At 43.4% G+C, this 17,728-nt stretch overlaps 2 protein-coding genes across 3 annotated transcripts in view; both read right to left on the minus strand.

Moving 5' to 3' along the window:
- LOC110489659 (spermatogenesis-associated protein 13) overlaps nt 1-13,110 on the minus strand; it is a 34,700-nt gene extending 21,590 nt beyond the window's left edge. The window contains exon 1 of one of the 2 annotated variants that reach the window (XM_036943849.1): nt 12,365-13,110. In XM_036943849.1, coding sequence (XP_036799744.1) covers nt 12,365-12,373 — 9 coding nt within the window. In that variant the 5' untranslated portion in view covers nt 12,374-13,110. The remainder of the gene's footprint in view (nt 1-12,364) is intronic. The other variant, XM_036943848.1, reaches the window with a different exon arrangement.
- A 455-nt stretch (nt 13,111-13,565) lies between these two features.
- Nucleotides 13,566-16,560, minus strand: c1qtnf9 (C1q and TNF related 9). The gene is made up of 3 exons (XM_021562410.2): nt 14,998-16,560; nt 14,834-14,896; nt 13,566-14,731 (listed from the first exon to the last, which is right to left on the minus strand). Exons 1-3 carry the CDS (start codon nt 15,182-15,184, stop codon nt 13,959-13,961), a joined length of 1,023 nt encoding a protein of 340 aa, XP_021418085.1. The 5' UTR covers nt 15,185-16,560; the 3' UTR covers nt 13,566-13,958.
- Nucleotides 16,561-17,728: the final 1,168 nt, after the last annotated feature.

The raw sequence follows: 17,728 nt of genomic DNA on the forward strand, positions 1-17,728 counted from the left end.
GAGGGGTACACTGTCAACTTGAAATAGGCCTTTCAGGAAGTGATTTACACCAGAAGCAGCTAGACGGACATAAAAAAAAAAAAACACAATTCGGATTTAGAATGTGATTCAAGGAAACACTACGAGTAATGCAGAAAAGTAAAGTAGGCCTAATTATTTGTTTACTACAAATGAATGGGTGCCCCTACCAGTATAATGTTTAGCCAATAACACTATGCATTTATGAGTCTGCAAATGCGTATGTTGCTGTGAAGTATGAATAAAATATATCTTGAGTGGAGTACAGTATTATTGCTGACTTAGTATAGTAACATAAATCGTTGTATATATGTGAGTGCAAGAAAAAGATTGCTCTTTTGTTAACAGCATGTGTTTCTGAGCTTTGAGTGTGTGAGTGAAAGAATGAGAGGGAGAAAGAGAGGGTGTCTGGCAGTCTCTCTCCCTGACAGCTATCCTATCTACACTGAACAAAAATATAAATGAAACACAAAGTGTTGGTCCCATGTTTCATGAGCTGAAATAAAAGATCCCAGAAATGTTCCATACGCACAGAGAGCTTATTTCTCTCAAATGTTGGGCACAAATTTGTTTACATCCCTGTTAGCGAGCATTTCTCCTTTGCCAAGATAATCCATCCACCTGAGGTGGCATATCAAGAAGCTGACTAAACAGCATGATCATTACACAGGTGTACCTTATGCTGGGGACAATTAAAGGCCACTAAAATGTGCACTTGTGTCACACAACGCCACAGATGTCTCAAGTTGAGGGAGCGTGCAATTGGCATGCTGACTACAGGAATGTCCACCAGAGCTGTTGCCGAGATTATTCAATGTTCATTTATCTACCGTAAGCCGCTTCCAACATTGTTTTAGAGAATTTGGCATTACGTCCAATCAGCCTCACAACCACAGACCACGTGTAACCACACCAGCCCAGGACCTCCACAGCCAGCTTCTTCACTTGCGAGATTGTCTGAGACCAGACACCCGGACAGCTGGTGAAACTGTGGGTTTGCTCAGGGAAGCTCATCATCCTCACCAGGGTCTTGACCTGACTGCAGTGTGGCATTGTAACCGACTTCAGTTGGCAAATACTCACCTGCCACGCTGGAGAAGTGTGCTCTTCACGGATGAATCCCGGTTTCAACTGTACCGGGCAGATGGCAGACAGCGTGTATGTCATCATGTGGGTGAGCGGTTTGCTGATGTCAACATTGTGAACAGAGTGCCCCATGGTGGTGGTGGGGTTATGGTATGGGCAGGCATAAGCTACGGACAATGAGCACAAGTGATGAGATCCTGAGGCCCATTGTCGTGCCATTCATCCGCCACCATCACCTAATGTTTTAGCATGATAATGCACGGCCCCATGTCGCAAGGATCTGTACACAATTCCTGGAAGCTGAACATGTCCCAGTTCATAGTCTGCATACTCAGACATGTCACCCATTAAGCTCGTTTGAGATGCTCTGGATCTACATGTACGACAGTGTGTTCCAGTTCCCGCCAATATCCAGCAACTTCAAAGCCATTTATGAGGAGTGGGACAACATTCTATTGGTCACATACACATGGTTAGCAAATGTTATTGCGAGGGCAGTGAACTGCATATGCTACTTAGATCCAACAGCGCAGCAGTATCTAACAAGTAATATCTAACAAATTACACAACAAAACAGAATACAAATAATTTAGTAAAGGAACTGGATGAGAATATATAAGTATAAAATATGGCTAAGAAAGTGGCTAAGATGCAATAGATAGTGAAGGATACAGTATATATAGTTGAAGTCGGAAGTTTACATACACTTCGGATGGAGTCATTAAAACTCGTTTTTCCACCACTCCACAAATTTCTTGCTAACAAACTATAGTTTTGGCAAATCAATTAGGACATCTACTTTGTGCATGACAAGTAATTTTTCCAACAATGGTTTACAGAGAGATTATTTCACTTATTCACAACTCCAGTGGGTCTGAAGTTGACATACACTAAGTTGACTGTGCCTTTAAACAGCTATGTCATGGCTTTAGAAGCTTCGGATAGGCTAATTGACATAATTTGAGTCAATTGGAGATGGGGATATTTTTCAAGGCCTACCTTCAAACTCAGTGCCTCTTTGCTTGACATCATGGGAAAATCAAAAGAAATCAGCCAAGACCTCAGCAAAAAATTGTAGACCTCCACAAATCTGGTTCATCCTTGGGAGCAATTTCCAAACATCTGAAGATACCACGTTCATCTGTACAAACAATAGTACGCAATTACAAACAACATGGGACCACGCAGCCATCATAACACTAAGGAAGGAGGCGCGTTCTGTCTCCTAGAGATGAACGTACTTTGGTGCGAAAGTGCAACTCAATCCCAGAACAACAGCAAAGGACCTTGTGAAGATGCTGGAGGAAACAGGTACAGTAAAACGAGTCCTATATCAACATAACCTGAAAGGCCGCTCAGCAAGGAAGAAGCCGCTGCTCCAAAACCACCATAAAAGAGCCAGACTATGGTTTGCAACTGCACATGGGGACAAAGATTGGTGCACTTCACAAAATAGATGGCATCATGAGGTAGGAAAATTGTGGATATATGAAGCAAAATCTCAAGACATCAGTCAGGAAGTTAAAGCTTGGTCGCAAATAGGTCTTCCAAATGAACAATGACCCCAAGCATAAGTTGTGGGAAAATGGCTTAAGGACAACAAAGTCAAGGTATTGGAGTGGCCATCACAAAGCCCTGACCTCAATACCATAGAAAATATGTGGGCAGAATTGAAAAAGCGTGTGCGAGCAAGGAGGCCTACAAACCTGACTCAGTTACACCGGCTCTGTCAGGAGGAAATGGGACAAAATTCACCCAACTTATTGTAGGAAGCTTGTGCAAGGCTACCCGAAACATTTGACCCAAGTTAATCAATTTAAAGGCAATGCTACCAAACACTAATTGAGTGTATGTTAACTTCTGACCCACTGGGAATGTGATGAAAGAAAGAAATGCTGAAATAAATCTCTACTATTATTCTAACATTTCAAAAAGAAAGTGGTGATCCTAAAAAACCTAAGATAGGGATTATTTTGCATGATTAAATGTCAAGAATTGTGAAAAACTGAGTTTAAATATATGTAAACTTCCAACTTCAACTGTACATAGGAGATGAGTAACAGAAGATATGTAAACATTCTTAAAGTGGCATTGTTAAAGTGACTAGTGTTCCATTTATTAAAGTGGCCAATGATATCAAGTCAGTAGGTAGGCAGCCGCCTCGCTGTGCTAGTGGTGGCTGTTTAACAATCTGATGGCCTTGAAATAGAGATTGAAAAACAGCTTCTACGTCCCAGCTTTGATGCACCTGTACTGACCTCGCCTTCTGGATGGAAGGATGGTTATTGTCCTTGTGGATCTTTTTGGCCTTCCGGTGACATTGGGTGTTGTAGGTGTCCTGGAGGGCAGTTAGTTTGCCCCCGGTGATGTGTTGTGCAGACCGCACCACCCTCTGGAGAGCCTTGTGGTTGTGGGTGGTGCAGTTGCCGTACCAAGCAGTGATACAGCCTGACAGGATGTTCTCAATTGTGCACCTGTAAAAGTTAGTGAGGGTTTTCAGCCTCCTGAGGTTGAAGAGGCACTTTTGCACCTTCTTCACCACACTGTCTGTGTGCTTGGACCATTTCAGTTTGTCGGTGATATGTACACCGAGGAACTTAACTTTTCACCTTCTCCACTGCTGTCCCGTCGATGTGGATAAGGGAGTGCTCCCTCTGCTGTTTCCTGAAGTCCACGATCATCTCTTTTGGTGACATTGAGTGAGAGGTTATTTTCCTGACACTTCACCTTCCCCCTGTAGGCTGTCTCGTCGTTGTTGGTAATCAAGCCTACCACTGTAGTGTCGTCTGCAAACTTGATGATTGAGTTGGAGGCGTGCATGGCCACACAGTCGTGGGTGAACAGGGAGTACAGGAGAGGGCTGAGAAAGCATCATTGTGGGGCCCCAGTGTTGAGGATCAGCGGAGTGGAGATGTTTCCTAACATCACCACCTGGGGGCGGCCCGTCAGGAAGTCCAAGACCCGGTTGCACAGGGCAGGTTCGAGACCCAGGGTCTTAAGCTTAATGATGAGTTTTGAGGGTACTATGGTGTTGAATGCTGAGCTGTAGTCAATGAACATCTTTATACATAGGTATTCCTCTTGTCCAGATGGGATAGGGCAGTGTACAGGCGATTGCATCGTCTGTGGACCTATTGGGGCGGTAAGCAAATTGGACTGGGTCTAGGGTAACAGATAAGGTGGACGTGATATGATCCTTGACTAGTCTCTCAAAGCACTTCATGATGGCAGAAGTGAGTGCTACGGGACGATAAACAGTTCAGTTACCTTAGATTTCTTGGGAACAGGAACAATGGTGACCATCTTGAAGCATGTGGGGACAGCCGTCTGGGCCGGCAGCCTTGCGAGGGTTAACACGTTTAAATGTTTTACTCACGTTGGCCACAGAAGGAGAGCCCACAGTCTTTGGTAGTGGGCCGTGTCGGTGGCACTGTATTGTCCTCAAAGCGCGCAAAGAAGTAGTTTCTTTGCAATGTCCGCGACAGGGTTCAGTTCTCCACAGGCCACAGTTCTCCACAGGCCACAATCAACAGCCTGATCTATGCGAAGGAGATATGTCATGCTGCATGAGGCAAATGGTGGTCACACCAGATACTGACTGGTGTTCTGATCCAAGCCCCTACTTTAAAAAAAATGTAATGTATCTGTGGCTAACAGATGCATATCTCTATTCCCAGTCATTTGAAATCCATAGATGAGGGCTTAAATGTATTTACTTAAATTGACTGATTTCCTTATATGAACTGTAACTTAGTAAAATCTTAGAAACTGTTGCATGTCACGTTTATATTTTAGTTCAGTGTACATTTCTCCTTGACGGTGTATATTTTCTACGGCCAAGGAGCAGTGGGCCTCAGTGTAAGTGCGTGCGTGCGTGCGTGCGTGCGTGCGTAGGGCAGTGATTAATGCAGGCCAGTCTTTGATGAAGGGTTTTGTGAGCATGACTAAGCAATGAGAATCACTAATCCATTGTGATTAATGCAACAAATTGCCCATTTTCTCCAGATTTGGCAGACAGAGAGAGGTGAGAGGGAGTGATCTCTGCTTCTCCATCTCCATCCTGAGATCTGAGTAGTTTCACACAGACCCAACTGATCACACAGTGGCTCTGCTATAGACCTTTTAATCAAATACAGACTTAATGGCGAAAGTTCATACTACATGGAGGAACTAACTTGCCTATCATAGATTAGACTGCCTGTCTGGCTTTTCCACTCCATCTCTAGCTCCAGTGAGTAAGAGTTAGATTACGTGTTGTTAGCATTCTCTTCCACCATATATATATTATCTCAATGCTACACCTTCTCTGTTGACAGTTCACCAACCTCTCTCCCCTCACTCACTCTGACCACTACTGTAAACAGAAGAAAAGCACTTTCACCATTCCTACTCTACTCGTACTAGCCTTGCATTCCACCCTTGAAGGCTTCTAGGTACTCCAGTAAGACACAAGGTTGGTGAATGAAAGAGACTACTCTAGCACTGAACAGGCACACTAAGGCTGTCCTCTAGTCAATGTATTATCTCAAACTCATCTGATCTTGCACAATGCACACTACCCCTATGCCTAGCACCAACATTCACAACCCAGTTGGGACCTGCTACACTTGGCAGGATAGAGCACAGGCTTCTGTTTCAAAAGAGTTGGAGTTTCTGCCTGCCAGTACTTCAAATCTAGTGATCAACAAAATGTGTGTAGTTTTACCCTGGCCAGAACAATAAACTGCATAAGACAGTGGAACCTCCTACTGTACTAGCCACCCTCTTACGTCAATCATACTACAGCACTATGTAGGTCTACATAAAAGGAAAGGTTCACCCATTTTGAATATTATATTGTCTTTGTGCATCTCTGAGTTATGTTCCATCGATTCCCTGGGTCATTTCATGTTTTCATGTACCGGCATTCAAGCAGGCAGAAATCCGGTAGGTATTACATAACACTGTGATAAAGCCGCTATCACTACACTGGAAGTTAATGGGACTACAACTTTTAGATCGCAAAAAAGTCTATCATACATGTCAGATTTCAATACTGGCCGATGTCATAACTCAGGAGGATGTCTTCTCTTGAATGAGCCATTGATCATATTTTTGCAATATTATCCCACCTTGAGAAATGTGTCATTTAACAGGAGGGTATTTTTCCTATATGTCTGCCTCTTTAGTGCGAGGTGCATTGCGCAGTTGCCAGAGATATTATTGAAAGGAGATAGGAATGAATGAAGGAACATATGACATTAACCAATCACGTGTCATATGAACCCTTCTCACAGTCAAGAAACGTGCCTATTATCCTCGAAAGTACGCAATGTCACGATTCCAAAGCTATACGATCCTACAGATAGCAAATTAATTCTCTCACATCTCTGAAAAGATTTTCAGTGCTGTACTTCTCGTTGAAAACAATGTGTTAATGTTGGGTTTTTGAGCTAACGCACAAAGCTCCATTCACTCCTTGAAGGAGAGCGCTCCTTGACCCAGAATTGTTCAGAATGCACCGCGCGGCCAGTTTCCCATCTCCTCAAAAGTACAGTGCATTCGGAAACTAATCAGACCCATTCCCCTTTTTGTGACGTTACAGCCTTATTCTAAAATATATATATATAAAATGTTCCTCATTAATCTACACACAATACCCCATAATGACAAAGCGAAAACAGGTTTAGACATTTTTGCAAATTTGTTAAAAATAAAAACAGAAATGCCTTATTTACACAAGTATTCAGACCCTTTGCCGTTCTGTACCATCACTCATTCACATATCTTTATGTACATATTCTTTATCCCTTTACACTTGTGTGTATAAGGTAGTAGTTTTGGAATTGTTAGATTACTCGTTGGTTATTACTGCATTGTCGGAACTAGAAGCACAAGCATTTCGCTACACTCGCATTAACATCTGCTAACCATGTGTATGTGACAAATACAATTTGATTTGATTTATGAGGCTCGAAATTGGGCTCAGGTGCATCCTGTTTCCATTGATCATCCTTGAGATGTTTCTTCAACTTGGAGTCCATCTGTGGTAAATTCAATTTATTTGTCATGATTTGGAAAGGCCTGTCTATATAAAAAAAGGTCCTAAAGTTGACAGTGCATGTTAGAGCAAAAACCAAGCCATGAGGTTGAACAAATTGTCTGTAGAGCTCCGAGACAGGATTGTGTCGAGGCACAGATCTGGGGAAGGATACCAAAAAATGTATTCATCACTGAAGGTCCAAGGTCCATCATTCTTAAATGAAGAAGTTTGGAACCACCAAGACTCTTCTTAGAAGCTGGCCGCCCGGCCAAATGGGGGAAAAGGGCCTTGGTCAGGGAGGTGACCAAGAACCCGATTGGAGCTCTGTCAGTGTGACAGAGGTCCTCTGTGGAGATTTTGCCAAAAGGCACCTAAAGGACTCTCAGAACATGAGAAACTAGATTCTCTGGTCTGATGAAAACAAGATTGAACTCTTTGGCCTGAATGCCTAGCGTCACATCTGGAGGAAACCTGGCATCATCCCTACGGTGAAGCATGGTGGTGGCAGCATCATGCTGTGGGGATGTTTTTCAGTGGCAGGGACTGGGAGACTAGTCAGGATTGAGGGAAAGATGAACGGAGCAAAGTTGAGAGAGATCCTTGATGTAAACCTGGCCCAGAGCGCTCAGACTGGGGCGAAGGTTCACCTTCCAACATGACAATGACCCTAAGCACACAGCCAAGACAATGCAGAAGTGGCTTCGGGACAAGTCTCTGAATGTCCTTGAGTGGCCCAGCCAGAGCCCGGACTTGAACCCGATCTAACACCTCTGGAGAGACCTGAAAATAGCTGTGTATCGACGCTCCCCATCCAACCTGACAGAGCTTGAAGGGATCTGCAAAGAATGGTGAGAAACTCCAAATACAGTTGTGCCAAGCTTGTAGTGTCATACCCAAGAAGACTTGAGGCTGTAAAAGCTGCCAAAGGTGTTTCAACAAAGTACTGAGTAAAAGGTCTGAATACGTATGTAAATGTGAGTTTCTTTCATTTGCAAACATTTTTTTTTTTAATTAAAAAATGAAACTGTTTTTGCTTGAACATTATGGGGTATTGTGTGTAGATTGATGAGGGGGGAAAACTATTTAATACATTTTAAAATAAGGCTGTAACATAACAAAACGTGGAAAAAGTCTAGGGGTCTGAATAGTTTCCGAATGCACTGTATATCTGCCGTTGTTAGCAAGTCAGCCCATAGAGAGAGCATTGCATCGTGGATGATGTAGTTGAATTGAACTGCAGATTTCCACAACGATTTCCCATGTTACCAACCTTATTATAACTACAAAAAGAAACATTTGTTCACCAAAAATATTGTTCTCACAGTGCTATTTAACACTGTACATTAAAGGAATAAATGGTTTTGGGTGGATTTTTACTATAAGTTAAGCTTCAACAATATGGAAGGTCAATATGCAGGTCAGGTCAGTGTTCTCGCATGGTTGCATGTGAAGTCTGGGAGCAAATGGTGCTCTGGCTCTCAGGCCCAGAGTTAATTAAGAGCTCAGAGAGAGGAGAGCAGAGGAGCCCCCCCACACGGCTGCCAGCTGGAGCCAGCCTCTGATTAGACTCCCAGAGAGAGGAGGGCTGGGGCTACACTCACAGATATACTAAGGAGGTTCACAGTATAATGAAAAACATACACACATACTGTAGAAGACACAGATAGTGTGTAGATCTACACACACACACACACACACTAGCACTACACAGTGGGAAACCCTGCCATATGGGACAGGAGTGGAGGCGCACATCTCTTGGTCATCAACTTCCTTCTCTTTGGGTTGGTAAGTCAGTCTTATGTAAGGGGTCATAAACCTGTAATCATTAGTGAACTCCAGCCCCCAATTCACCTACACAGAGCAGAGTGGTCTTGCCCCGGGCCAGGCTATGGCTAATTGGGCAGAAATATAAACGGATAGTTAAAATAGACGGCTAGACAGAGAATATGAAGGGAAAGGCACTTCTCTAGCAGTTCTCTAAATTGGTAGCTAAGCCATGGAACAGACAGAACCTCCCCAAAAGCACTAACACTGCCATGATTCTATGGTAAGCTGCTCAGCCTGCTTGTTTTCAGGTTGTCTGTTGTTATTGGAGTGATCGAATCTAGATAGCCAGGCTTAAGAGTGCTATCCTGACCAGAGAGACAAACACGTTCAGGGTAAATAATTTAACACACTAGAACTTATTGAAATTGTGAAAGAATGAGAAAATAGTTTATCCCTTCCATGTCAGCCACGCTGATACGTATGTAGAAGACCTTCCATGTCAGTCACGCTGATACGACCTTCCAAGTCAGTCAGGCTGATACGTAGAAGACCTTCCATGTCAGTCAGGCTGATACGTAGAAGACCTTCCATGTCAGACACTCTGATACGTATGTAGAAGACCTTCCATGTCAGCCACGCTGATACATATGTAGAAGACCTTCCATGTCAGACACTCTGATACGTATGTAGGAGACCTTCCATGTCAGCCACGCTGATACATATGTAGAAGACCTTCCATGTCAGACACTCTGATACGTATGTAGGAGACCTTCCATGTTAGCCACGCTGATACGTAGGAGACCTTCCATGTTAGCCACGCTGATACGTAGGAGACCTTCCATGTTAGCCACGCTGATACGCATGTAGAAGACCTTCCATGTTAGCCACGCTGATACGCATGTAGAAGACTTTCGGGCTTGACACTACACAGAGGGCACTTCTTTTTGTGTGTGTGTAAAACTCACCAGTCTGTGGTCCAAAGAGAAGCTGAGTTTCTCTGAGGAAATGTCGAAGGAAACACCCATGGCTCCTATCACCAAGCCCCGTCCGGCATGCATCTGTGTGTGTGTTCCTCCCCCAGGAATAATCTGATTAAGCAGGCTATACCAGTCTGTGCAGCACTGGTTTCATCTACAATGCACCCATTAAGACTACTAGTCAGCAACATACACTATGAGTTAGTCATACATTATAGTACTCTTAAATCAGGGAAGCCTTACGACCACTCTACAGCTGCTGAAAACCCACTCTATAGACTCCAGATTATTGGAATGGATAATGTGATTGTTCCATCATATTGGTGGATCCATGTAAGATCACATGGAATTTAGAACCATGTCTGTTACTAGGCTATATAAAGCTGAATACTAACTATTATCGCTGGATGCCATCTATACAAGGAATCTGATGGAATCTCTAGCTCACACAGAGAGCCTGCTCAGTGTTAATAGTAGATTGATCTACTATTGGGGAGGGAAAGAGGAAGACAGAAGAATGCACTTTCCTCCCATCAGATAGTCTGGTCTTTTTAACCGTTACACTGTCTAACTCACCTAGCCTATGCAACAGAACCAAACCCCATGTACATTCTGAGAAAGTGATTTCCAGAGATTGGGACCTGGCAGCCATGTCTGTGTGCTTGTTCACCAGAATCATCCTAAACCTAGTGCTGTTCAGATTCACTAATCTCTGTAGACACACCAGGATCTCCTATTGCATAGTTGTTTGGCATTTCTGGTGACTAGTCTGACGAGCACCTGGCCGAGTCCTGTGTGCTAACAAGCAGTGGCCTACTCCTTGACATTCAGGATGTTGCAGATAAAAAGTGTCCTGTATAGAGCAGCTGACACGATAGTCTATTCTCTGAAGCAAAGTACAATTTCTATTTTATCTACACATTTTAGCCTAGTTCTGTCTGAATGTTCTGTAACATTACACCCTCCTAACTGGGCACCTGTTGCCAGCTTGTTGAAGACTAATATCTCACAACGGCCCAGTTCCCCTTCTTTTTGTCCAATGACAGAGGGCATACTGAGAGAGACCGCACCCCCCTTTGATCGTGGGAAGCCAGGTATTGGGTAGAGAGTGTCTGTCTCATTCATTCACTCACCTGATATAGTCTGTCAGAAAGCCCTGAATGGGAAACCCAACACCAACCACAGCTAACAGAGGACAAGACGCTACTATGAACACTAGGACTTGTAGGAATGCTACACACAGAAATATCTGACCTAACAAGACACTAACATTCCACATACAAATAGCAAACAGTAAAACGGGTCTGGGACACTGCACATATAGTTAGTGTGGGGTGAAGTTACTAACCCGCCCCCAGGCAACCTCTTTCCAGGATGACACAGAGCCAGTTATAGCAGGGTATCAAATCAATCCCACTGATAGACCTTTGACATAAGCTTCTCTGAGAACAAGGACGTTTATATGAGGCAAAGTTCAGACATAAGAACTCCATGTAACTACCACTCCTGTGACGAGTGGATATACTGTGTGAAACAGAAACAGTATCCTACACCAGTGAAAATACACTGAACAAAAATATAAACGCAACATGTAAAATGCTGGTCCCATGTTTCATGAGCTAAAATACAAGATCCCAGAAAATGCCCATATGCACAAAAAGCTTACTTCTCTCAAATTGTGCACACAAATTTGTTTACATCCCTGTTAGTTAGCATTTAATCCTTTGTCAAGATAATCCATCTAACTGACAGGTGTGGCATATCAAGAAGCTGATTAAATAGCATGATAATTACACAGGTGCACCTTGTGCTGGGGACAATAAAAGGCCACTGTAAAATGTGCAGTTTTGTCACAACGCCAGAAGTCTCAAGTTGAGGGAGCGTGCAATTTGCATGCTGCGCCTGGCGCCCCTGCGCCTGGCGTTCCATCCATAGAGATAGAACTGGTCTGGTATTCGACCTCCCTTGTGTATGAGCACGTACTAGTCGGAAGCTTACAAAAACGTATACCTCTGGAAAACAATCTACTACAGCTATAAATCCATACTGAAAAGGAAGTAACAGGGAATGTTGAAAATTGAAAAAGAGCTGGAGAATAAGATGGTAAATGCGATTACGTTCCTGTTCTTTCCCATAAGCCAGCAAAACACCAGATGAAAAAGTGCTTATTTATTTGTGTATTAACTTAGTTTCAGCATAAACCTCTTACTTTGTAGGCGACCGAGACCCCCACAGCACCCAAATAATGGCATCTCCCACATCACTATAACACCAAGGGGAGTAATGCCCTAAAATAACCCCCCTCTTTTGAGTTAACGTTAAAGGAACAAATCAATACTAGAACCCAAACGGATTTGATCAATATTGACTGTGAATGACATTTATATTCACAAAAAAAGTTGGCCAGATACATATTAGCCATACATTTGTTTATGATGCAACAAATTGATATTACATTCATCTGCAATTTGGTTACGTTTGCTTAATAACTTACCCTTCTCATAGTCGTTGATGTTGTCCTGTGCCACCGGTATTTCTCATCAACAGAGCAGTAGCTGTTTTTGTTGATTAGATAGCCATAATCGATAAACACTTTACTAAAAGAGTTAGCAAGCTACTTGAAGGTCCAAATGTCTTTTGGGTCCTGCAATCGATGATTACACACGAAAACATGTCGGAAGTAGCAGGCTGCAGTTTGATAAACTGGCTTGCAACATCTCGTGACAAATGACTAATTGCAACATCAAACAGTAGGCTAGTTAGCTGGCTAGCTAACCGATAAATTCTAAAAGATTTAACGTTACAAAACTGAAAGCTGGCTTGGTAAAAGGTTGCGGGCGAGAAAACATCCGGCGTTGGTTATTCAAATGAATAAATGGAAAAAGAGGGAGTCAATAACTTAAAAAGTTGTTCTAGCAAACTTAGAGTCCTTTGGTACTCAAGTGTGTGAGGCTGGTCGATTATTGGCAGCTCGAGCTGTCGTTTCGGTGAGCAGCATCAGTACACTTGTTGCGGTGATTGCTTGGGGGTGGAGTTTGCGTTCGACCTTCACGGTTTTACACTAGTTACCACAGCCACAAAGTCAAATCGTAAATGTACGGCTATATCGTAAACATTTATACAATCTAAAATTAGCTTTTTGGTCTTAATTTAAGGTTAGGGTTAGGCATATGATTAGCAGTGTGATTAGGGTTAAAGTTAGGTTTAAAATCACACAGACCAGAAATTGTAAAAAATAGTCGGGGTTTACGACATTATGGTTGTGGTAACTAGTGACGACCCCAAATTCACTCAAACTGTTTTTCTCAATTTTTGTGGTGGTCTGACCGCAAAAGAACCACACCTCCTAAAGCCAATCACAGTTAAACAAAACATGACCACCGCAGTAAAGCACGCCCATAGTAGGTTGCTCTCCATTGTAAAAAAAAAAAAACAGCCGTGGATTAATAAATGCGAGCGTCTTCTTCGGCCGTCATTTCTGGCACTGACATTTGGCATGCCTTTGAAAAGTACAGGACCTTCCAGTTGTTTGTAGTATTGCAAAGCTCAGCCTGTTTCCTCATACCTAAGTGTTTTTTATTCATGCCCGCACCCAGAAATGTATATCACATTACACCAGCTGATATATTCTTCACAAATGTGTACCCGACTACTTTGTACATAGGAGTAAATTAAAAGACAGTGAACTGTTTACAGTGTATGACATTTTATTGAAATCAAACAAGATACAAGAACACATGTCACAGGAAATCTGTCATAGTTTGCGGAGTTATCAGAGAGATGATCTTAAATGATAGGCAAAATCAGTTGCAGCATCAAAATATTACACACAAATTGTTGTTTCGTTTATGTTCATATTTGATAACAAACCATTTAAACAATGCTTTTGTCATTGCCTAAAATGACTGTATACGATAGGCTATTAACTCATCTTAACTTCGTATTAAAGTCATATTAAAGTCATGTGAACAACATATTAAAGTCATCTTAACTTCGTATTAAAGTCATATTAACGTCATATGTAACAGGCGGTAAGAAAGTATTGTAACTTTCCCGTGTTACTTCACTGAGCCATGTGGACCTAACCCCTATTCTGTACCAAAGAGAAGGAACCCAGAGAAGGTTGTATCATCATCTTCATCAGCAAACAGCCCGTTGAAGAGCTCTCCTCCAGCCACCTGCAGCCACACCTTGTCCCCTTTCTCCAGGTGCAACACAGTCCCGCCTGCCGCCTGGTCCTCACTGCTCTGGTAGTTATCCATGGTGTGGATCACCTTCACCCCGTTTCTCACTAATGCTACTTTTACATTACGGGAGAACACAGTGATGTGGTAGGTAAAGTAGTAGGCCCCAGCCACCACGCAGGTGAACCGTCCGGTCTGTGGGTCATAATGGTCCTGCCGGTTGTAAATCACCTTATCAAACCTGATCGGTGCGTTAGCCGGTGGGAGTTTGGTGTATTCGGTTAGACCCACTGAGAACGCGCTTTTTGGGATGAAGAATGTGTCCCCCTTCTCTCCCTTCTCCCCTGTCTCGCCCAGATTTCCTCGCTCTCCGCGGTAACCAATGTTGCCTTTGAACCCTGGGGGGCCGAGGTTTCCCTTTGGTCCTGGTCGGCCTGGAGTTCCCAAGGGCCCCTGGATGCCTCGGTCCCCCTGGAGCCCGATCTCCCCCTTCTGCCCTTCAGGTCCCAGAGGCCCCAAATCCCCTTTCGGTCCCTGGATTCCTGGTAACCCGAGCTCCCCCTTCTGGCCCTTTAGGCCTATGGGCCCTGAGACTCCTTGGGGCCCCATTTTCCCCGGTGGCCCCTTCTCTCCATTCTCACCCCGTCTGCCCTTAATTCCTGCCAGACCAGCTGTACCTGCAAATGCAAGGATAAAGGAATTGTGTTTATATTGTCTATCAGAGAAAGCCAGTAGTGATAACTATACAAAGTATTTTTGATTATAAAATACAGTATTACCCAGCTCCCCTTTGTCTCCTTTGGGGCCACTCTGTCCAGTTGGTCCTGTGATGCCGATTTCACCTTTAATGAATAAATAACTTTCAAAAACTCATTAGCATGGACCAGAAATGCTGGTTTCTATTGAGACCTATTTAACTGAGGAGGTTGTGCCTTTGTCTTACCGCGATCACCCTTGTCACCTCTGAACCCATCTCGTCCATCTCGGCCTGGCATTCCATTGTGGCCTGGGTCTCCTGGTATTCCTGGATGTCCACCAACGCATTCATTCTTCTTGGGTTCTTCCAGTGCTACGCATCTCACAGCCAGCAGAAGGAGCAAGAGAGAGACTCTGAGTTTGATCCACACCATTGTCCCTCAAGAGCCAATGCTTCACAGCAGCCCAGTTGAGTATTCTCAGCACTAGATGCACAATACAGAAGAGGCTAACCCAGCTCAACACATGAAGTTCAATACACACTCACACACATATACATTCACAGACACATGCATACAAACTGAGCGCAGGAGAATGAACACAGCTGAATGTTTGTAGAGCCAAGACACCGAAGAAGGCCACACAAACCTTACCAAGGACTTGAAAGGTGGTGACATCACCATGCCAACTGCTAAGCCAGGCATCCCATTGGTTCGACAAGGATAACGGCTATTTTAGGTTACTTATTCTGTGTCCAGCCCTCTCCCCGTTCCACATCACCTGTCCCCTTCTAGAATATTCCCCATTCTCTGGCAGGGTAATGATCAGCTTGGACTGTGCTGAGCATACAGTATCTGTTACCATAGGGATGGTAGCAAGGCAACCAGCGGATGCCCGGCCCGCCACAAGGAGTCGCTAAAGCACGATGAGCCAAGTAAAGCCCCAGAGGCCATAAACCTCCCCTAATCCGTACGAGGCTGGTCCAATTGTGCGCCACCCTAGGGGACTCCCGGCCACTGTGGGTTGTGAAACCGCCTGGGATCGAACCTTGGTCTGTAGTGACTGCTATGCAGTGCCTAAGATCGCTGGGAGACAATTCATGCAGAATTTCAATGCTGGCCTGCCTGTGTGGTGGCTGTCTAGCTCCTCCCGAATGGTCTTAAAACTAAAAGGTTAAGGGGCCTGGAATTGACTGAAATCATTAGCAACAGAACACAAGACAAGGGACACTCGGGATGGGGAGATGTTAACGTATGTGTGTTAATCTTCTGCATCTGAAACATCAACATCAGCAATATTGTTAAATACTTGACCCCATAAATTACACCATTGCCATCAACTCTGACCTTTCCGGTTAGTGTTCTAGAACATACACACCCATCCCTAACCCCAGAATCAGTTTTTATCCATGTATTTGTCATATTCTCTACACACAAGATTTCAGATATAAACATAATTCTTAATGTAAACATGACAAATGATATTAAAAAATGTCTAATCAAGCATTATCAGGCCAGGAACAGAATGATCCTTGTGTCACTTTCATACAAGATGGCTCTAACAGTGGTGTAAAGAACCTCAATGTACTACTTAATTCGTTTTTTGGGGTATCTGTACTTTACTTTAGTATTGATATTTTGGACAACTTTTACTTTTACTTCACTACATTCCTAAAGAAAATAATGTACCCAAAAGTACTTGTTAAATTTTGAATAAATAGCAGGAAAGGAAAATGGTCCAATTCACATACTTATCAAGAGAACATCCCTGGTCTTCCCTACTGCCTCTGATCTGGTGGACTCATTAAACACACATGCTGTGTTGTAAATTATGTCTGAGTGTTGGAGTGTGCCCCTGTCTATCCGTAAAAAAAAACAACACAAAATGGTGCCGTCTGGTTTGTTTAATATAAGGAATTTGAAATGATTTATACTTTTACTTTTGATACCTAAGTATATTCTAGCAATTACATTTACTTTTGATACTTAAGTATATTTAAAACCCAATACTTTTAGACTTTTACTCAAGTAGTACTTCACTGGGTGAATTTCACTATTACTGGAGTCATTTTCTATTAAGGTATCTTTACTTTTACTCATGTATGACAATTAAGTACTTTTTCCACCACTGCTCTTAAACAATCATGGGATTGGCTGAAACACACATGGACACATCCAGTACATACATTATTATTACACACATGTTATAAATGCACAGCACAGGACCAGGCGGCAGAACTGAATACATGCCTTTGAATTCCTCTGCATTCCTCTCCTCCATGTCTGTACAAGGACTCAGACACACTTACTGTACATACAAACAAACAAATAAAGAGCTAAATAATTTAAATATGTAACCTACTATAACATGGTCTTGCTGTTATATTTGGTAGTAGTTTAAAATACTACTGGCTTGTTTTGTAGAGGGACGACTCCAATCTTGGGTTCTCTGTATCGACTGAATTACTAAGACTTCATCCACTGAAGGGAATGGCTAGCAGGACTATATGGATGGAGAGAGCAGGACCGTATGGATGGAGAGAGCAGGACCATATGGATGGAGAGAGCAGGACCGTATGGATGGAGAGAGCAGGACTATATGGATGGAGAGAGCAGGACCGTGTGGATGGAGAGAGCAGGACCGTATGGATGGAGAGAGCAGGACCGTATGGATGGAGAGAGCATGACTATATGGATGGAGAGAGCAGGACCATATGGATGGAGAGAGCAGGACCGTATGGATGGAGAGAGCAGGACCGTATGGATGGAGAGAGCATGACTATATGGATGGAGAGAGCAGGACCATATGGATGGAGAGAGCAGGACCGTATGGATGGAGAGAGCAGGACCGTATGGATGGAGAGATCAGGACCGTATGGATGGAGAGAGCAGGACCGTATGGATGGAGAGAGCAGGACCGTATGGATGGAGAGAGCAGGACTGTATGGATGGAGAGAGCAGGACCGTATGGATGGAGAG

This window comes from Oncorhynchus mykiss, chromosome 15 (genome assembly GCF_013265735.2).
Source record: "Oncorhynchus mykiss isolate Arlee chromosome 15, USDA_OmykA_1.1, whole genome shotgun sequence".
NCBI lineage: Eukaryota > Metazoa > Chordata > Actinopteri > Salmoniformes > Salmonidae > Oncorhynchus > Oncorhynchus mykiss.

Excerpts from the sequence above, each read along its gene's own strand:
- c1qtnf9 (XM_021562410.2), bottom strand. The coding sequence starts at position 15,184 with ATGGTGTGGATCAAACTCAGAGTCTCTCTCTTGCTCCTTCTGCTGGCT. Across the intron at positions 14,897-14,997 it reads AGGTGACAAGGGTGATCGCG|GTGAAATCGGCATCACAGGA; the intron begins GTAAGACAAAGG and ends TATTCATTAAAG. Across the intron at positions 14,732-14,833 it reads AGGAGACAAAGGGGAGCTGG|GTACAGCTGGTCTGGCAGGA; the intron begins GTAATACTGTAT and ends TTGCATTTGCAG.